This window comes from Perca flavescens, chromosome 17 (genome assembly GCF_004354835.1).
Source record: "Perca flavescens isolate YP-PL-M2 chromosome 17, PFLA_1.0, whole genome shotgun sequence".
In the NCBI taxonomy this organism is placed as follows: Eukaryota; Metazoa; Chordata; class Actinopteri; order Perciformes; family Percidae; genus Perca; species Perca flavescens.
Window position 1 is genome coordinate 10,702,161 of NC_041347.1, and position 21,259 is coordinate 10,723,419.

Genomic DNA, 21,259 nt, shown 5'->3' on the forward strand with positions numbered 1-21,259 from the left:
ATTGCTGGAAGGCAGCCATCATTAATGAACTGCTATGACAAGTCAACATGTCTGACAGGAACGATAGTGTTATCCAGCCAGTTATATTCAGAAAGTTTTTTATTTGTACAACACAAATTAAAAAGAAAAATTCATGAAAATAAATGTAATGTTCTTCAAACAAATATCCACCTAAAATGTTACCGGATGAATAAAAAAAACGAACAAACACATTCGGCTCCCAAAACGAACCATAAAGGCAAAGAGGTTGTGATTAACCTCTTCTGTTTTAAAATCATCCACGCTTACATAAACTCAATTGCCCATAATGCTTCAATGCATTCCGTTTCATGCGCGTCACAGCTTCTTCCTTCCGCTTCCTGTCTTCTCTCCAGCGCAAGCTGCGTGGTTTTGCGGCGTTAGTTAACCGAACATACATCCTCGTCGTTCTGAGCTTGGAATAATGACCACCACCATGCCATACCACGAGGAAGAAGAAGTCAGTACAAATTTCTCTTCCAGATATTTGAATGCTTTCGTGATAATAACAATTACACGCTTGGTAGCGGTAGTCGCTAACGTTAGCTAGCTAGCTAGCTAGCTTAACTCCACCGACATAACAGTAACGTTAGCTTTTGATGAGGCAGCATGCTATTAGTAGCCTTGTTTCTGACGAGAAAGCAACCATAATATCGCCGTAAAGTTATGTAGTTATGTGAGGTAGAGGATAGCGTTTGAGGTGAACTTAGCTAACGGTAATGATGACTGCCTGATAGACAGTTATTAACTATGCATCAGTAACTAATGCCTCACTGCTCTGTTTCTACAGTACGATCCGTACGCCTACACAAACGACCCTGACCTGCACACCGGTTAGTATACACAGAAATATGCATCTAAATGTATGACATCACCTTCCAGTGTGTTAGTGACTCCTCCTCACTCTCCCATCTCCTGGCAGGTGACCCTAAAGTAGACCTGGCCTATGAGAGGCAGTATGAGCAGCAGACCTACCACGTCATCCCAGAGGTGATCAAGAACTTCCTGCAGTATTTCCACAAAACCACCTCTGACTTAATTGACCAGAAGGTTTATGAGCTGCAGTCTAACCGTGTGTCCAGCGAGAGCATCGAGCAGAAGATCTATGAGATCCAGGACGTCTATGAGAACAGGTAAACTCGACTCTCTGTGAATAAACCTCTCCCCATGGTGGTGGTTGTGTTGATGTTGTTGCAGCCTTTAACAGAGCCATTAAAGCTGTGTGTGTTTGTGGGTTATGAGTGTATCTCACCTTTTCATATGTTGTTCCTGTTCAGCTGGAATAAGTTGACTGACCGTTTCTTCAAGAACTCTCCCTGGCCGGAGGCTGAGGCCATCGCATCACTCGTTGGCAACGGTGAGTTTATCATCTGTCCTGTTTTTGCCTTTGCGCAGACATCCCACTGTCATTTTCTTTTAGGAAAAATTAAAATGTGATAAAGTAAATTTATATTTGCCCAATAGCTTTCCACTGATGTTAGCTAATACTTATACATGTCATTGTATAAGCAGCCCAAAAGGCAATGTGGTTTTGTTGATTGGTTTACAGTTGGACAAGACAGACCTCTGTTATTCTTTTAAACAGGTTTTACAATCTACTACAGTGGTAATTTTTTCATGTCATTGTTTGCCTGTTATCTCCTACAGATGCTGTGTTCCTCATCCTCTATAAGGAACTGTACTACAGACACATTTACGCTAAAGTCAGCGTGAGTAACCGCTTACTATAAACTCTTATCAATCCCCCTCTCGATTAATAAGCAACCTGCAAAATGAATGAAAACCTCTCCAGTATTTTGTTGTGAAGTATTGTTTTCTTGATCATCAGGGGGGGCCAACTTTGGACCAGAGGTTTGAGTCGTACTACAATTACTGCAACCTCTTCAATTACATTCTCAGTAAGTTACCAGACTAGTCCTTACATTTTCCTGTCCCCTGTAGTTATCCGTGTCCAGTTATCAGTGTAAAGTAACTCCTAATGAAAGACGAGTGATATGAGAATGGTTGTGATTGTAAACAGATGCTGATGGCCCTGCCCCCTTGGAGCTGCCAAACCAGTGGCTCTGGGACATCATTGATGAGTTCATCTACCAGGTACAGTGCATTATATTCTTTTTTTTATTTTTTTTTTTTTATTAAATGGATCCTCATTTCCATTACAAAAGATAAACGTTAGTAAGAATATATATATATATATATATATATATATATATATATATATATATATATATATATATATATATATATATATATATAAAAAACAAACAAACAAGATCAGGTCAAATAGTAGTTGCCAGTCATTTCTAGGGTTGTATAAATCTACAAGGAGTACCAGATGGATTATATTAATCATGGCTTTCACACGTTTGTCTACGGTTATTTTTTTAGTGCATATTGAAATCGGCATCAATAACGTCACAAATAAAGTAGGTAGTAGTAATAGTAACACCGATATGGGAATAACACTATTTTGTCTATAGTTCCAGTCCTTCAGTCAGTACCGCTGTAAGACGGCAAAGAAGTCAGAGGAGGAGATTGAATTCCTGAGGAACAACCCAAAAATCTGGAACGTCCACAGCGTCCTCAACGTTCTCCACTCCCTGGTGGACAAGAGCAACATTAACCGCCAGCTGGAGATCTACACCAGCGGAGGTAAAGAAGATACTTGACGAAATTTGTTTGTCGTCAACCTTTTTTTTTCCATAACTAACACGAGACAGTGACGAGATGGCATGACCTCATTAACAGCTAACCGTGACCATATCAGCATGCAATATCGTTGACAAAAAAAGACAAGACTTAAATAAAAAATAAAAACTCTTTATTTTCGTCACCTCTCTCTCTCTCTCTCTCTCTCTCTCTCTCTCTGCGCCGTGGCGCTCAGTCCGTTTCTGTCCTTGTCTAAGTCCTCAGTTGTGCTACTATTATGCATAAACTTTGCAGTTTTCCAAGATGAAATTAAAATATAGGCGACAAGATTAAAGGTGCTCTAAGTGATGCGACGCGTTTTTTAGGCTACAAAATTTTTCGTCACATACAGAAGACAGCTCCTCACTATCCGCGAGCTGCCAATAACCGACAAGAAGGAGCTGGTTGATCCATGAATACACATTGTGGAAGTAGCATACGTGCTAACGCTGCTGCAGTGATGGCTCAACCAGCTCCTTCTTGTCGGTTATTGGCTGGAGCCCTGTTTGTTATGGTTCGTGGTGCCGGTTGGCGCAGTTTGTTTTTGTTCCCGTTTGTGGAGCCTGGGCTGTCTACAGAGACCGCATTTTTTTTAGTGTGTTCAGGGGACCGGCAGCTAGCAGATAGTGAGGAGATGTTTGCCGTATGTGACGAAAAATGTTGTAGCCTAAAAAAAACGCGTCACATCACTTAGAGCACCTTTTAAGAGAAGATATCTGTACTAAAATGACTAAAACCATGAAGGATAAAAATGACTACGATGATTAAAACTAACAAGCAAATACTAAAAATAGCTGCCAAAATGAACACTAGCTGGTAGTAAAATATAGGTCCTCTTGAATTATTTAAATGAAAGCCCTTGGACCTTGTTAAAGTTACCAAAATAAGGTGCATTTACGGCTGTTTGTAGATTTATATTCCAGTAAAACTGTAGTTTTAGTAGTTTATTGCTTTTCTGGTGAGAAAGCAACCTCGACATGTAGATTTGAGTGTTTTGACTTTTTAGGTGTTACCAGGATAATACTGGGTGTTGTACGAGGCAGCAAACGTGTTATTTGTTGGTGTGTTGCAGGAGACCCAGAGAGTGTGGCCGGAGAATATGGGCGTCACTCCCTGTACAAGATGTTGGGTTACTTCAGCCTGGTGGGCCTTCTAAGGCTTCACTCTCTGCTAGGTGATTATTACCAGGCCATCAAAGTCCTGGAGAACATTGAGCTCAACAAGAAGGTAAGACACCTGATGTAGAGAGGGACACGCTTGAGTACTACTAATGATGATACTACGGAGTATGCCAAACCTTCTGTTTATTTCATGCTTTTTTTATTTTATCGATTCTTTTTTTTTTTTCTACCTATATTAACTTGGTTTTATCGATTTTTATTTCTGTCTTACAGAGTATGTATTCCCGTGTGCCTGAGTGCCAGATCACTACATATTACTATGTGGGGTTTGCCTACCTGATGATGAGGCGCTACCAGGATGCCATTCGAGTCTTTGCAAACATCCTGCTCTACATCCAGAGGACAAGAAACATGTTCCAGAGGTCGACGTATAAATATGAGATGGTCAGTCAGAAGCTTTAGCTATGGATTCTTCTGCCTATATGACAGTATTTTGGTTGGGTTGATTCCCCCATTTTGTGATGCATGAATAACACACATCAGGCTTTTTCATTAATGCATTCTTTAACATTCTCACTGTATTGTAGTTGGAACTGATGTCATAATACTAGTAACTGTTTTTTAGGTTAACAAACAAAATGAGCAGATGCACGGCCTGCTGGCCATCGCTCTCACCATGTACCCGATGCGCATCGATGAGAGCATCCACACCCAGCTGAGGGAGAAGTACGGAGACAAGATGCTGCGAATGCAGAAAGGGTAAGCAAGAAACACTTCACACAACTGTATTTGAGGTTCAGTGTTTGTCTCACTGTCATTCTTTATTGCCTTTTATTCTATTTGTGTGTATTCCATTACTACCTAAAATACCTTCTTTTTTTTTTTTTCTCATATTGGCCAGACAGTCCTTTTTTGATACTTACTGTTGGGTTATGGTACTGTTACAGTAAATACAAGGAACCCCATTGATCTCTTAGCTTGTGGGTCTGAGCACTGGGCCAGCAATGGCTCCATTAAGTTAAATGTAGTATTGGTATGTAGGACTGTGGCACCCATCAGCAACAATGTCTCAATTGACACAAATGTTCCCTTTTCCATCTCAGAGACCTGCAGGTGTTTGAGGAGCAGTTCAGCTTCGCCTGTCCCAAGTTCCTGTCCCCTGTGGTGCCAAACTATGACAATGTCCACCCCAACTACCACAAAGAGCCTTTCCAGCAGCAGCTGAAGGTCTTTGCTGAGGAGGTGCAGCAGCAGGCCCAGCTCTCCACCATTCGCAGGTAGAGCATACTTTACGACTTTGAGCATGTGGCAAGACAGACTGATCTCACGAAGGGGCGTACGTATGACACACCAATCCGTATGCCATTATTGGCGTGTTATCGAGACGCATACTCGCCTTTTAGCGTGTTTATCAACGCCGTTTGGCCTCCATTGACATACATTACCTTGTGATTGCGTGTGAATTGACCCAGGAGAGCGGGGATCATGTCCTGCGTGTCACGTTTCCTTTGTGTCCCGCGTGTGATGTTTCCTTTCCAGGTTTCTTTTCCTAAATCCAACCCGCGTGGCGTGTCATGTTTCCTAAACCCAACCGTAGCCTCGCGATAACGTGCCGCTTGGCTTTAGAAAATGCCGTGTATGTTTACGCGAAGCCATGATGTCACGTTGGGCAAGATAATCTTAATAAAAGTACATCACTTTTGTGATTTTTGAAGCGTAAATGCAATCACCTGAAGTAAAAAAGCTAACGTTATATAAACAAACTACACCACAGTCACATGACTTCAACATCACCACCACTAGCTTCCAACTGGCTGTACGGCAGGACGACTACCTCTGTAGTCTATTTTAGCCACTTGTTGGTAACCGCTTTTTTAAAGATGCATTAAAGCTTCAAATTCCGGAGTGGGGTATTCACTGACGTATTTTATGTAGGGTTGTCAAGAGATACATTTTTTAAGCGCGATTAATCGCTGAATTTCTGTAGTTAATTGCATGTTTTATCACATGATTAAAATTCTATTTTGCATTTCAGAACTGTTTTTAAGTACATATGAACAATGGAATGCAATTCTTACCAGTGTATCTTGATTGGGAATCAAAGGGAATGCAAAGTTACTTTATGAACTTGACTTTAAGATTTATGTTTTTTATTTACTGTAAACAAAAGGGGGAAAAAAAGAAGGGTACTAAACAACAGTCGGCAACTTGTTTATTGTTAAGGCCATGGTCAAAATGGCATGCGATTTAAAAAATAAAAATGAACACGTTACGCTCATCCCTTAATTGCAACGCGATTAACGCGTTAATGCTAACAGTCCTAATTTTATGTCGTGGAACAAAACGTTAAAATCTCTTAAGCTTGTGTTAACCACATACCTTATTTCAGGCATATTACATTAAAAACAGACTTTGAGACGAGAGAACCGTTGCCACCACTGAGGTGCCCTTGAGCAAGGATTGCCTCACCCACGTCTGGTTTCGTGTACGCATGAGCACAAAATGGGGACCCCACTTATCAGAAAACACAGCTCCATAGGGCTATTGGAGGTCTAAAACTCCACAGAGAGCCTTCAATGTACCGATATGAGTGGTACCCAGACAAAGAAATGTTGGATGCAGTTTTTCTGCTTTGGTGTAGGAAATGTATAGAATTATTCTCCAAACTTTGACCTGTCATCTAAGTCCCAACGTGTCCTTGCAGCTTCCTGAAGCTGTACACCACCATGCCAGTAGCCAAGCTTGCAGGATTCCTGGACATGACTGAGCAGGAGTTCCGTATTCAGCTGCTTGTCTTCAAACACAAGATGAAGAACCTGGTGTGGACCAGCGGCGTCTCGGCTCTGGACGGAGAGTTCCAGTCTGCTTCTGAGGTGGACTTTTACATTGACAAGGTGTGTTAAAGTCTGTTCAATGAAAGTGATGCTCTTTAACTTTTCTACATCGTCACGTACAGTTTAATTAAGTGTCACAGGGGCATATGAACCATGGGGACAGCCTCTGCCAAAAACGCTGTTGGTTTGGTTAAAATTATGTTCTGGTCCTGTTATTTTCCACAACAGGTCCATATTGATTTGCATGTACACAAGCCCCCTGAAATACTGTACATAGAACAGTGAGAAACTAATGTTATGGGGTGATATTGTTCACTGTTGCAGTTTTAAGTATCTCGGTATGTTTAATGAGCTTTTTCTTTGCACCATTTCCACAGGACATGATCCACATCGCAGACACCAAAGTTGCCCGTCGGTACGGAGACTTTTTCATCAGACAGATCCACAAGTTTGAGGAGGTAAGTAGTGATCCATCATGCTTCTGGCAAGGAATGGAAATATACAGAATTATGAAGCTGCTGTTTTATTTTAAGGCGTCAGAAGAAAGTTTGTTTCATTCAAAATAATTGTAATTGTTAGACAGTTCAAATTTGTATTGTCCCCAGTATAAATATATCTCCCTAACATTCTGTAACACTAGCTTTTCCAGTGACTGATTACACAGCTGGCCTTTTCCTTAACATAGGACTTTCAGTTATATCTTGTCATAAACTGACAAGAAAAATCCCTCCATCTTCCTACAGTTGAATAAGACCCTGAAGAAGATGCCAGCTACTGGCACCACTGTGGCATCAGGGAGTGCCACAACCAGAGGAGTTTGACCTGCAGCAGTGAAGAAGACATCAGGGACCGAGTCCTCTGCCCCCTCAGTCCTTTCAACAACTATTATTGATGGCAACAATAAACTGATTTAGTGTGCTAAACTCTTGATTATTTTTGTTACCTGTGAAGGGTTTACCCTTTACAACCACTAGATGGCAGTATTTACCAATCTGTAACACTGCCTCGAATGTAGAGTTAATGTGAAAATATGTATGTAGTGAAGGTAAAGTGACATACAAAGGGACAATACCTACGTTATTATTGGAGGCTTGTCCCACTGACTAAGGTCAAGGACTGTTGCATATATCTTTTATTTTCACAGATCATCCAACATTTCCCAGGACTGGGGACAACGACAAAGAAATAAATTACAAAATGGGAATATCAAAAAAAAAACTTAAACACACCACTCATCAGAAAGGGAAAGAGAACAACATGTCACCATAGCACAATATACACATACTCCAAACATCCAAAATTCCCTACCTATTTTGGTAAGCCAGCATTTTTCTTAAAAAATGTTAATTCCATCACATTTTCTATAAAATAAAAAAATAAAGCAAACGTTGCTCATTTGGAGCATTACTCTTTTAATCCCTCATGTGGCAGTGTAAAGTCTGTGGGCACAATGCCATCTTTATGTCTATAGAAAATGGATAATTCATACTTTTTTTAAATTTCATCTATAAGTCCTTACCAAGGTTTTCTTTAACTGCCTTTAATATCAAATTTTTATTTTTCAAAGTTTTTTGAGAATCTTTCAGTTATTAGTAAAGAGACTCTTTGTACATGACTGACTCAGTCCACGCTAAAGATGAAGAGCTGGACCAGGGTCTGAATATTCACTGCTGTCCTGCAGACTGGAATGTTTAGTCTTTTTTGCCATTGATCCAAAAAAGCACTTTTATCAAACTACTGCAGTACTTTAACAATTGCACAATGGCAAAGGCCCCTCTTGATCTTGGTGTCAAGTGAAAACTCCGCTCTATGAGCATCACTGGGGAAATCCTTTGAAGTGCTCATGTCGGCATTAAATGTCCATTTATAATTTCCCAACAACAAAATGTATCTAATATGTGAAAGAGACGAGTCTTACTGCCCTACCCTCACTCCTTCAACACTGATTGCATCTTCTTGCAAAAAGAAAAAAATAGAGCATGAAAACAGAAATTGCATTGTTTTCTCAATGCCCCATTGATGGCCATTCGCTGGTCTGAGTGTGTGTAGCCTTTTTTTTTTTTTTTAGTGTGAGTTTGTGTGAGTGTATGCAGTCCAGGTATGACTTCGAAAAGGCTTAGTAAGAATGAGCCACCTTTTGACGATTAAAGGTCATGGTTCAACAAGCTTCTCCCACAGGGAGGCTTGGTCTCTCTTCTCCAATCAGCTCTTTGGATGAAATTCGATGACACCAGCTGGTTTTGTCTTGCTGAAGAAAAGTGCCTTGCTTATGATTTTCCATTTCCTAAAAGGTCATTTGAATGAACCTTCTCTTGAAGCACCTAACTTGGGGCCACCTTCAACATAAAACCAACCTAATGCTGAGTAAGCCCTCTTGCAGGCTGTCTCACTGATGCACTGAGGTTGGCTGATGAGGTTCCCTAGACTACACACACTCCTCCAGTCAGGGTGGTGGTGTGGAGACACAAGGACACACACGAGTCATGGTTGCGCTCAGACCAGCGAGGCCTCGGCTAGTCATAACTCTGTAATCTCCAGGGGACTCCCCGACAGGGTGTCCCCGTCCTTGTGACGGTGCATCGGGGTGGACTTGGCCGACTCTGTGCGGGCGTTGCGCTCAGAATAAAGCCCTCCGTCGGCGTTCAGTGCCTCCAGAGAACGCGCCAGGGCCCGCTGGTCGTCCTCTGGCAGGCTGTTGAGGTCAGAGGTCAGGAGGGTACCTGTGCTGCCGTGGACCACGTGCACACCTTCGGGGCCCTTCAGCTCAACTGGAAGCTTGTGCTTGAAGCGGAGTGTGCCGCGGCCTCCACCCATGCCCAGACACTCGTCCTCATCATCGTCCAGATCACTCTGGATCAGCTGTTGAAGCAGGAGAGGAGAGGGAGAGAATAAACTTACTGATTGATATTGTTTATGCATCAAGTTGACAACAGCATTGCAGCTTTGGAAGGAGAGGAATCAGTAGATCACCGACAGAGGAATCAGTAGATCACCGACAGAGGAATCAGTAGATCACTTGCAGTAACAACTTGGAAGTGTAGAGAGACAATAGAACAGCAGAGAAGAACACATTTCATACCAGACCTGGGTTAAATAATTGCAAACAATTTGGAAATTCTGCCTGATGTCCCTCATTTAGGCCGGATATCCGTTACCCAGGGCTCTCTTTGTTTTGGCATTTTAAACTGGTGGATTTATGAGGACTATGGTTAACCTTTTCTCAGATGTCTGCAGGGTAAATCCAGACAGCTAGCGAGACTATCTGCCGAATCGGAGTTTTCTGTTGCACGACTAAAACAACTTTTGAACGTAAACGTTCCACCAAAACAAGTTCCTTCCCGAGGCTATCTCGCAGAGGCGCCGTTGCTCCGTACGGCGCTCAACGCTGCCCAAGACGATTGTGATTGGTTCAAAGAAAAGCCAATAAACCAGAGCACGTTTTTCTCCCATCCCGGAATGCCGTGTGGACTCGCCAGACCCTCCTCCGCAGCGCTGTGGAGGAAGGTCTGGCAAAGCGAGACTAGTGCAGTCTTAATGCTCCATTTCCAGTGATTGTCTAAACGTTCCGGCAATTTCTGTGGTAAACTCCACCCTCTGCTGAACCTTTTGAAAAATAAGTGCCAACTCTACTTGACCCAAAGTCTGGATCAAGGTAGCAGAGATAGCAGAAGTAATGAAGAGGTGCAAAGTCAGAGCAGCAAACTTCAGAATGGGAAATCAGGAGAAATGCGAGATCGCTCTCCGGCAGTGTCAGACAGGAAGAGTACAGCAGCAGGTGCAGACAGAGCGGCAGTTTTTTTCCTAGCCCACCTCAGTGACTGATGAGTGATCTCCCTGGCTGGTGGATACCGTGACGAGGCGTGCTGCAAAGAGTGTTTTCAGCCTCAGGTAGTCGTCCAGGACCACATTGAGCAGGGAACCCTGACAGGACGGCAGTTAGGATCAAACAGTCTGTAACACCATCCACCTCACACATCATCACTGTTACAGTAATCATACATAAGAATCCACAGCAGGACTGTCCCGCCCCTCATCTAAACAGCCAACTTCGAGTCCTTGGGGTCTCTCTCTTCGTTTTTTCCTCAGGACATACTGGAGTTTGTAGGTCCTGTCCTCTGACCCAATGCATTTTGGGAAGGATGGAAGGAGAGCGTTTTGGATGTGGACCTGTTCATGTGCGTCTCCCTGGATAATCTGACATACAGGTTTCTTACCTTTATAGGCCCTTCCCTCATGATCTGGCCCAGTTTAGCAATGTTGTCGTACTCCTGAATGGCTGCCCTCAAGTAATGATCGTCCTCAGGCTTCGCTTGAGGCTCTCGACCGAATGTTCCCTGTGGGGATGACAGACAGACAGACAGACAGACACACACACACACACTTAAAAATAGTCAGCTGTGATGTGGGGTAAAGTCGGAGGACAATGCCTTGGTAAAAGACAAACTGAGAATGATCACTTTACTCTCTTAAACTGAATTTATTAAGCTGCTCAGGGTATTGTTGTCAAATATAAATGAACTCAGATTAATGTTGGTACTGACATGAGTGCGTGCAGGGCTGTTCCACAGGTCAGTTATCTCACTCAGGTTCTCTGGCAGGTCGTCCTCGTGGTCAGCCTGAGCAGCCAGCTCCAGGTTGCGACAGAACGGGTCCAGCCACACTGGATTGGCCCTGCAGAGGCCAAGCATTAAACACACATCATCTCATGGCTGCGTTGGCTCAGTGGGTAGAGCAGGCGCACATATATTTAGAGGTTTATGCCTCAACGCAGAGGTCCAGGGTTCAACTCCGACCTGTGACGATTTCCTGCATGTCTCTCCCCCCCGCCCCCCTCTCTCCCCTTTCTCACCTGTCCTGTCCATTAAAGGCGGAAAAGCCCAAAAGGTGAGCTACAAAAATAACTTTTTTGTTGTTTTATGAGACCAGTCTTATGGTGCCTTATCTGGTAAAGTTGAATTACATTTTTGGATGTTAGGTTACTTAAAAGAAAAGTGTGACACTTTGGGAAACATGCTTATTTGCTTTCTTGCCGAGATATAGCGGAGAAGATTGATACCACTCTCAAGTCAGTATGCTAAATATGGCTGGGTTTAGCATAAGGAATGTAAACGGGGGGGAAAAGCTAGCCTGGCATTGGACCCCCAAAGCTCACTAAATAACTTAACTTAAATCTTGTTTGATTAATCCTTACAAAAACCAAAATGTAAAAACGACCCATTGTGGTTTTATTGGGAGTTACGATCGAGAAATGTTTCTTGGCTGAGTGTACCGACTTCCTGGAGCTGCCAAAATGTCAAATAAATTAACATATATTTTTAACATATATTAAACTATTTTTTAAAGTTCTGAAGTCAAAGAAAAGCTTGTCCTTGACCTTAAGAAGTAATAACTCCTAACTAATGAAAAAAATACTTTTTTTTAAATAAACACTATAGTTGCGTAGTAACAGCACAAAGTGATATTTTGTGTCCATTGCTTTTAAAGAAATATGTGAAAGAGAAGAGATGTAAAAATAAAGGTTCTCACCCCTCAAAAGAGTACTTGTTAGTGTTGGGCATGTCCAGGATATCCATTAGACCCTGGTTCCCTGGATGGTAGAGGACAGATCATTTTAAGAAAAACAGGCTCGCTGCAGTAAACTGACATGTTGTACTCTACATTAACAGATGGTAAAAGCCAAAAAAGCCACATCCTGAAGGTAACAGCTGGTGGGACCGTCCCTCCCCCAACGAAGCTGCTTCTCACCTGTTGATCCTGCAACGATCGCTTTCAGCTTCCTCTGGTGTCTGCAACACAGCAAGAGACACAAGTCGCGAGAAGATAAACATGTTGATGTCGCTAATCAGACTAACGGCATAAAAAACATGGCCCGTGACCGAGCGGATTTCAAATGACTCAGCACACTCAAGATTCAAAATAAATCTACGTCAATACAAAAATCGCTGAGGGGTTCTTACACTCTGCGATAATGCCAGTTCATTGTGATAAACAAGATTCCTGCCAAGCACAGCAGCACAGCCAGGATGATGATGACTAGCTATGAGAGAGAGGAAAAAGAAAGAAAGTAAGTTTAAATGCACCAAAACACAAAACATCTGCAGCAGCCTGTGGGTTTCTGGGGGCCCCGGCCTCGCAGACCTGTAGTGTGGTGATGTCATCGGGCAGTTTGTCACTGACAGCAGGCTGAACGTCCACAATGTTGTATTTCCTGAACAGGTTCCTCAGCTGCTCCTTGTTCTCGTCTATCATCTGAATTACCCTGCAAAACATCAAAACGCCAGGACACAGGTAAAGCCGCGTCACAACCCAACCTAGGATTCGTAGAGCTTACGTGTTGGAGGTTTCCGTACTACTCATACAGCACGTGGAAGACTGAGTTACGCTACGTTAAGCATTGGGAGTGAAATATGTATTTTATTCAGGAAGGTTTACCTTACAACATCTAGGATGGTGTTGGTCTGATTGTTAACAACATGGATGAGCATGTCTGTCTGAGCATAGCTGACCCGGCCCTTCTTGTCCACATGGAACTTCATAAAAGGAGAATGAGAGAAATATGTCAAATATGTAAGAAGAAATGAAATACTAAAAGGCACATAAAAAAAAAAACATTACCTGTATGTCATCTAAGTTGACAATGGCTCCAGTAATGTTGGACAGCAGGTTGATGAAAGCTTCCTGGTTTTCGCGGACAAAATCAGGGATCTCATTGAAGACTATTTTGACCCTCTGGTCATCTCGGAGAATATAGATGTTTACGTTGGTGGTTGTACTGTGCCCAGCTAAATCGCACGCCAAAATCTCGAGCTGGAAGTATCCTGGATTGAAGGCCGTGAAGAGGTCATATGTTCGGATGATACCATCTGTCAAACCTGTGGAAATCATTGAGAAAATGTGGTTTTTATTTAAGTCATTTGACTCAATGGCAAAACAAGCTCCCCAAGTTTAACAAGAATAACATAAGGGACTGTATTGCATTCTATGCAATGTATCATGCTGTACATCATATCACTGGCCAGATGTTTAGTCCAATTAAAACCTCTTGGAGAGATGTGACAGTAGGCCCTGGAATAAAAAGCATTCCCTCTCTGGGAGATCATTATGCACAACAAGAGGCTGCAGGAAGCAAATACACATCCACAGAAAGTGTGAAATCATATTGTAAGGATGCCCTTTCTTTGTTAAACCAATTTTGTGGAATCCTTTTAAATATTTTTTTGCATTTAAAGCTTTAGTGCGTAACTCTTTGATATTAACGAACGTCCGTTACATTCAAGCCATTGCCAAATGAGATGCTACAAAGCTAATTAAGACTATCAGCTCCACACAACTCTCTCTGGATTTCTCAGTATAACTGTGTTCAGAAGATTGTGGCGTCCTCGAGCAAAGATAATTATCTCTTCTGAAGAGTCCATCATGATTTTTTTTAATCCTCCTTGGCAAATAGCCAAAGCCTGATATATCTCAGTCCTTTGTGTCATAGAGCTCCACTGTTGTAAACAAATAAATAAAAATAAAAAAAGGTACAAAAGTAGTGCTACAGTATTAATTTTTTTTTTATCTTGGCCCTTTCATTGGATTTGGTGTCTATAACAAAATGTTCCCAAAAAATCTTCTTGCAAGATTATTTCAAGACGCTGTTGTAAGAGGTAAAACTCCAACATTACACACAACACACAGATCTGGGCAGTATGAGGAACTTAAAGGTCCCATATTTTGCTCATTTTCAGGTTAATTCTTGTATTTTGGGTTTCTACTAGAACATGATTACATGCTTTAATGTAAAAAAACAAACAAACAAACCCATTATTTTTCTCATCCTGTCTGTCTGAATATACCTGTATTTAGCCTCTGTCTAAGACACTGAGCACCTGTCTCATTAAGCCCCCCTCCCGAAAAAAGCAAAGTCTGCTCTGATTGGTCAGCGTTTCCAGGTCTTCAGCATCTGCACTCTCTGAGTCTCAGCACTGTCATTGCAGCCGGGGAATGACATTCTACCTATATAGTATAGTTGTGACATACAGAAGTCCTGCCGGCTTGTTTAAAGGCACAGTTTGTGTGCATTTCTCTGTGGATTGAGCGTTTTAATACCTGCTTTATAATAACCAAATACATGGAAATCTCACTTTTACAATATGGGACTTTAACACATCTCTAAATTGTGGGTCAATGTTTAAGACCGCTTGAATATTGTACATGAGGAAGCTCACCGATGGTGAAGATGCTGCCAACGTCCTCACTGCCATTGCTCTGTGACTGGAAGTAGCGGATTGTAACAATATGGTATTGAACCAAGCTGTTGTTGCCGATGTCATTATCTATAGCAATGACCTTGATCAGATCGGAGCCCACTTTGGCATTTGCTGCAACTCCTGAAACAAGGAAGCAAAGAGGGAAATTATAGTGGTTTAACATAGACCAGTTTACACATACAAGAACGCAGATTACCTGCAGTGTATTCCGCCTTAGTGAAGCGTGGTGTCTGGTCATTGATGTCTTCCAGTTCAATGCGGACTTCCAGCAGGCTGGGGTCAAGAGCAGGGTCCAGGGCTTTGGCCCGTGCTGCCCTCTGACCCCTGGGCGGAGTCCAGCTCCTGTTGCTGGAAGCCTTGATGATGATGGAGTAGAACGGGATCTCCTCCCGGTCCAGATCCTTAAGCAACTTCAGGTCTCCATCTAGACTCATGCCAAAGTTTCCATCACTGTTTCCTGCTGCAGGAAGAGATGGAAAGGATTTGTGTTTAAAATGGAAAAGAAGAATGGCTCTATACAGATGTCCTCATTATTCCTGGGCTTTTGAAGCAAGAGGACTTTCATCTGACCATGCAATGGATACAAGAGCTTCCAGACATGGATCTAAATAAGGAAGAACTCCTTATCCTCTACTTTTAATCTCCAGGGTCTTACTTTGGGTGGGTTAATATGAATAATTTCACTCATGGGGAAAAGCTTTGCATTACATTTTTTTTTTTTAAATGAACAATAAAATCAAACATGTTGCTGTGTCTGTAGGTCACCGTATTACCTGCAATAAAATAGTAGACAATGGCATTGGAGCCCTCATCTGCGTCCACAGCTCTGGTTACATTCCCCACCACAGTACCTGGAGGGGAGTGCTCAGGCACTGTCAGCTTCTGATAAGGCAAGCTGCCACGCTGAGGTGCGCACACGCACAAACAAACACACACCAAGGGAAAATGTCACAGTTAAATTGCAGCTCTTGTATATGTACAGATAACCACATTAGGACGTTTTCAGAGAAGTTCACACTCACCGGTGGTTTAAGGAAGACTGGTTCATTGTCGTCAATGTCCAACAGCGCCACCTGCAGAGGCTGTGTCGTCTCGTAAGGCACTGGCTGGCCCATATCGCGGGCCAAAATGATAAGCTGAAAGAGTGGTATGCACTCAGTTAGAGCCATACATACCTACACACTTTAGTACATTAACTGCACACACAAAGTTAACTCACGCTGTGGAGGGCCTGCTTTTCTCTGTCCAGTTTCACAGTAGTTGTGATCACTCCAGACATGGCGTTGATGCGGAAGTTTTCCCAGTCTCTGTTACCTGCTCCAGTCTGCAGGAAGCCATAGCGGACTTCTCCATTCACCCCCTCGTCAGAGTCTGTTGCATGCACCTCGTAAACCGGCAGGCCTGGGGGCTGCTCCTACATGGAGGGCAAAGACTGTCAGTATGTGCTTGAGTGAACCTCTTACCTTGTATCTTAAAGGTTGACTGTAACAGAAAGGTTTACAGATGGTTTCTAGAACTTAAGTCAAAATCTGGACCTTTTGCCTTGCAGACATTTGGACATGTCACAGCAGAAAAAGCATAGGTGTAATTAGTAACGTTAAGCCAGGAAAAGGCCACCTGGGGGCAGCGGAAACAAATAGCAGTTTGGTGCTAAACCTGTTGTGTAACTCGAAACACAAGAACTTTTGTTTTTGTTGGTAGACCTAATCATCCAATATGCCATATTTGTACTCACCCCCATACTGACCTTATTAAGCTCTGCCAGATGTGACTAATCCACATTAAAGACAATTACATCGTCACTGTCCCTATAAAATGTGCTGTTTCTGGTAAAGGTTTCAATTAGGGCTGTCAATCGATTAAAAAAAATTTATTAATTAATTGCACAATTTGCTGCAATTAATTGCGATTAATCGCTTTTTTAAATTGAGACTGAAGCTTATAATAATGGATATTTAAATGCTAAATCATTTAACTTTGCAAATACTGTACCAAATATTAACATTGATTTTCTCAGGTGTTCAAATACTTATTTGCAGCTGTATCATACAAATAGTTAACAAATCATATATTGTGATTTCTGGATTTTTATTCTTTTACATTATGTCTCTCACAGTGGACATGCACCTACGTTGACAATTTCAGACCCCTCCAGGATTTCTAAATGGGAGAACTTGCAAAATAGCAGGTTGTTCAAATACTTATTTTCCTCACTGTGTGTAGAAAAGCGTTTTTGCAGAACATTATGACACTGAAGTTGAGCTGTGGGATATAAAATGTCATCACTTTATCATTTTATCCTATTAGACATTTGGGTGAACCGTTGGCATAATTAGCATAGGAATTTGAGTTATGGACAAAAATGCATTTTGTGAGGTCACAGTGACCTTGACCTTTGAACTCCAAAATCTAGTTCATCCTTGGGTCCAAGTGGACGTCTGTGGCAAATATGAGAAAATTCTCTCCATGGGGTCCTAAGATGTTGGATTCACAAGAGTGAGATGTACGCATGTACGGACAATCTGAAAACATATTGCCTAATGGAGGCATAAAAATGCTATAATCACACAAAGAGAAGACAACAATGACATGCGGGATACGTGAATGCAGATACCTCTGAGATATGAATGATGGTTCCATTGGCGGGCCTGACAAACACTGGTCTGTTGTCATTGACGTCTATGACTGTAATTATCAGGTCTGCAGTGCCCCACAGGGGAGGACGGCCCTGGTCCGTAGCCACCACTGTCAGGTTGAAACGTTCAGAAGACTGGAGCAGACGGCGAGAACGTACCAGCCCCGTGTTTGGATCCAGGGAGAACGCATCTAAAAAGACCGAGAAAGAATGCTGAACCATACACTGCCCCACAAATGCCCTTTCAAAGTCTGAGTAACATTCTTATCACTAACTTTATGTAATAAATGAGAACGACAACAGGTTTGTTTATTGGAGAGCTTAATGTTGAATTTGATTATAACAAAGTAGATAATTATACTTTCAAAGACCAGTTCATTCAGAATATTCAGTTAGGTGACCCTACTGAGGCTTATATTAGTATATTCCTACCTGAATGGGCTCCCAGCATGCTGTAAAGTACCGCTCCATTTTCTCCTTCATCCAGGTCAGTAGCCTTTACTGTGATAATAGACGTTCCACTGGGCTCATTCTCAAACACGCTGGTGTTGAACACTCGCTCCGCAAAGCGCGGACGATAATCGTTGACATCGAGAACTGTCACCAGGACCTGGACGTGCATCGACAGGCAGATGAAGTTTCAAACAGAATATTCCTGACACAAGGTTACATTCTAGAGAAGCTCACGTAGAACCCGACCAGTACATCGGCATGTTTCAGCTTATCACATATTACATTATAACAGCATATATAGGACATATATGCTGTATGCTATAGGCATATCCATAGTTAGACCACTAAGAAACAGAAATGCAAAAGATATATTTGAGGTAATTTTGACAACTTCATTTTTCCTGCACAGTACATATCTTGGTTGCAATAACCAAATACAACAAAATAACAAAATTTAAGGATTCCTTAAATTCAAGGTTTGTTAATGTTGCGTGTCACGTTGTGCTATGTTCAAAAATCGTCTGACATACTTTTTACTCATTGATATAAGTATCTGTCACTAAAGGTCAGTATCGTTGGGCCCTAATTCATGTTTATTTGCATTTTCACATCCTGATTAAGTATTTGCTCAAATAAATTAAATCAGCAGAATATGATTTCACTTCAGCAACACAATTTACAGATGACAGAAATTTAAACCATGTGGCTCAAGGTTTTCATAGACGTAAAGTGCCATGTTCATGTGTCATAGTCATGCTTCTCCTTTAGTGGATGTGAAACTGTAGATGGTGTTTGGTGTAGATTATTATTGAGAGACATATTTAAACCCTCATTCACAAGATGTCCTCGTGTTATCACAGCCAGTGGTCTCTACCTGGACAGAGTTTTCTCGTCTGTTGTTGGAGCTGCCGCCAGGGTTGTCCCGGGCAACAGCGGTTAAAGTGTAGTGATCCTTTGTCTCTCTGTCCAGAGGAGAAAGGATGTAGATCTCTCCCTGAAACCGAGGAAAGGGAATGATTAGGAAGGAAGTACAGGCTGGCTGGGAGTGGTGGTTGAATCAAGACATTTATTTGAGTGTGTGACAGAAATGGAGCATGGAGGTCAAATATGTAGACTGTCTTCATCTTTAGCATGCTTTGTTTAAACTTTCATTTCCAGGCAGGATGACGGTCAATGTCGACACCCAGCTCTGATAAGGAGTAGGGCGTAGTTGTGATGGCTAATTGAGCTGTTGTGGTAGTGTGCAGGTTCACTCACAGTGGATGGTTTAATGGCAAACTTGCCTTCCCCGTCTACCAGGCTGTACTCAATGACGGCAAAGAGGCCAGAGTCAGAGTCTGTAGCCCTGACACGAATTATGGTGGTGCCAAGGTTCACATTCTCAAACACAGGCTCCTACAAACAGATAAAGACACATATCGAACACCTCTTTTTATACAGCACATCCCAAGTAACAGAACTTAAAAATACTAAATGAATATTCCCTTTTTTAGCAGCACCCTTCAATTCTGCTTTGGTGGGTGCAATTTGTTTCTTAATATTCTGTTCAGTACCTGATATGACGGTTGTAGGAAGACCGGGTTGTTGTCATTCACGTCCACTATGCGCAGATAAACTGGCAGCTCAGCTATCCGGGGAGGGGTCCCGTGGTCCTGGGCCCGAATCGTGAAATTCAGCCACTGCACCTGCTCGAAATCCACCGTCTGGTTGGCTACAATCTTACCTGAGACATTTGTAACACCGTGATACAGTTAGGATTCATCTGGCACATACTTATCTTCTAAATTGACATGACAACAAGCAAGGAATGACATTATAAGTAATACACTTTTTGTGAAACTTGTCTTAAATGAAACATAAATGTACTTAGAGTACAGTGTTGGTGAATTTGAACATTTGCTCACTACTGTTAATGTTTTAGCCTACAGCAGCTTGCGGATGTGTGCTGTTGGTCATACCAGTGGAAGAGTCCTCCAGTCTAACGTATCCCCCCCGGGGCAGGTTGAGCAGCTGGTAGAAGACTTGGCCGTTGGGACCTTTATCCGGGTCCACGGCTGTTACCGATAGCAGTGTTGTGCCTGGCTGGGCTCCTTCTAAAATCTGCTCCGTGAAGTTGGACACTCCAAAGGGCCGGAAGCGAGGGGCATTGTCATTTACATCCAACACGTTTATGGTTAGTCTTGCTGTAGAGGAGAAGGTCAAAATGATCAGAGCGATACAGAGTGAAAGTAACTTACTGAATGTACGAAACTGAAGATATGCTTCATGTGGGAAAATGAACTTACCGTTGGGAACGCTGACTGACTTGTCAATAACTTCACTGGCGTTGTCATGGACAGACACAATGATCTCAAATATAGCTACCAGCTCTCTGTTGAGCGTGTTGCGTACAAACACTGCACCTGAAAATCCAACAAACACGTGAGTATTTTCACAAATGTAAGACCCAATGTATTGGCTTTCTATCATCATCAGTAAAAATGTAACTTTGTAGATCAAGAAACTGAATTAGGCTGAGATCCATGTCTTACCAGTGTGTAAATCAATGCCAAAGGACCCCTGCAGGCCGGCAACTGGATTGTTTCCATCATCCTTTGCCTCCACTGAGATGATGTAATACTCAAGTCGGGGATACAGATCAGGGTCCTCGGCGGTCAGCGTGGCCACCACCACACCTGGCGGTGTGGACTCGTTGACGTTTATCATGGTTATAGGCTCTATAAAACGGGGTCGTGAGTCGTTTACGTCATCCAGGATGACTGTCAGGGTGGCCGTGCCTGACATGGGGGGTGTGCCACGATCAGTTGCCATGACGACCAGGCGGTAGGACCCACGCTCTTCTCGATCGAGGGTGGTGTTGCCCACCAGGACAGCACCAGAGAGCGAGTCCACCACAAAGCGGTCCTGAGCACCGCTCTCCAGCCGATACGTCAGCCAGCCATTAGAGCCAGAATCAGCGTCGGTGGCGGACAGCTGAGTCACCACCACACCTGGAAGGACACACACACACACACACACACACACACACACTCAAAGTCTTTTCAAACAAAACGACACTAGCTCACCCCTCCCTCCTCCTCATCCCATCCCCCTCCCTTCTGTGCTTCAGCGCACTACCCCCCCAAATGCTGGAACATGGTTTGTTATGTTTTTGTGGTCCGGGTTGGCCACTTTTTTTTTGTTGGAGTTAGTGGAGCCTGGGCTGTCTACAGAGACCGCGTTTTTTTACAGTGTGTTCAGGGGACCGTCAGCTGGCAG

At 42.7% G+C, this 21,259-nt stretch overlaps 2 protein-coding genes across 2 annotated transcripts in view; one reads left to right on the top strand and one right to left on the bottom strand.

Moving 5' to 3' along the window:
- Positions 1-315: 315 nt before the first annotated feature.
- On the top strand, positions 316-7,584 carry eif3s6ip (eukaryotic translation initiation factor 3, subunit 6 interacting protein). The gene is made up of 15 exons (XM_028603318.1): positions 316-478; positions 809-851; positions 941-1,151; positions 1,296-1,375; positions 1,666-1,727; positions 1,847-1,916; positions 2,039-2,112; positions 2,499-2,670; positions 3,779-3,933; positions 4,101-4,271; positions 4,453-4,586; positions 4,931-5,104; positions 6,532-6,721; positions 7,039-7,119; positions 7,405-7,584. The coding sequence occupies exons 1-15, from the start codon at positions 443-445 to the stop codon at positions 7,480-7,482; spliced, it is 1,731 nt and encodes a 576-aa protein (XP_028459119.1). The 5' UTR covers positions 316-442; the 3' UTR covers positions 7,483-7,584.
- Positions 7,585-7,783: 199 nt separating this feature from the next.
- cdh23 (cadherin-related 23) overlaps positions 7,784-21,259 on the bottom strand; it is a 207,775-nt gene continuing 194,299 nt past the window's right edge. The window contains exons 47-69 of the mRNA XM_028603317.1: positions 20,533-20,991; positions 20,287-20,403; positions 19,960-20,184; positions 19,555-19,724; positions 19,259-19,396; positions 18,876-18,995; positions 17,981-18,158; positions 17,528-17,739; positions 16,133-16,327; positions 15,936-16,049; positions 15,687-15,816; positions 15,110-15,373; positions 14,872-15,033; positions 13,277-13,533; positions 13,094-13,191; positions 12,800-12,920; positions 12,619-12,698; positions 12,407-12,447; positions 12,188-12,248; positions 11,203-11,332; positions 10,876-10,995; positions 10,472-10,582; positions 7,784-9,520 (exon numbers count right to left, since the gene is read on the bottom strand). Coding sequence (XP_028459118.1) covers positions 9,179-9,520; positions 10,472-10,582; positions 10,876-10,995; positions 11,203-11,332; positions 12,188-12,248; positions 12,407-12,447; positions 12,619-12,698; positions 12,800-12,920; positions 13,094-13,191; positions 13,277-13,533; positions 14,872-15,033; positions 15,110-15,373; positions 15,687-15,816; positions 15,936-16,049; positions 16,133-16,327; positions 17,528-17,739; positions 17,981-18,158; positions 18,876-18,995; positions 19,259-19,396; positions 19,555-19,724; positions 19,960-20,184; positions 20,287-20,403; positions 20,533-20,991 — 3,845 coding nt within the window. The 3' untranslated portion in view covers positions 7,784-9,178. The remainder of the gene's footprint in view (positions 9,521-10,471; positions 10,583-10,875; positions 10,996-11,202; positions 11,333-12,187; positions 12,249-12,406; positions 12,448-12,618; positions 12,699-12,799; positions 12,921-13,093; positions 13,192-13,276; positions 13,534-14,871; positions 15,034-15,109; positions 15,374-15,686; positions 15,817-15,935; positions 16,050-16,132; positions 16,328-17,527; positions 17,740-17,980; positions 18,159-18,875; positions 18,996-19,258; positions 19,397-19,554; positions 19,725-19,959; positions 20,185-20,286; positions 20,404-20,532; positions 20,992-21,259) is intronic.

Bases quoted from the DNA above. Each gene is read 5' to 3' on its own strand.
- eif3s6ip (XM_028603318.1), top strand. From the start codon at position 443: ATGACCACCACCATGCCATACCACGAGGAAGAAGAA. The intron at 3,934-4,100 runs GTAAGACACCTG...TCTGTCTTACAG, and splicing joins ACATTGAGCTCAACAAGAAG to AGTATGTATTCCCGTGTGCC. The intron at 7,120-7,404 runs GTAAGTAGTGAT...ATCTTCCTACAG, and splicing joins AGATCCACAAGTTTGAGGAG to TTGAATAAGACCCTGAAGAA.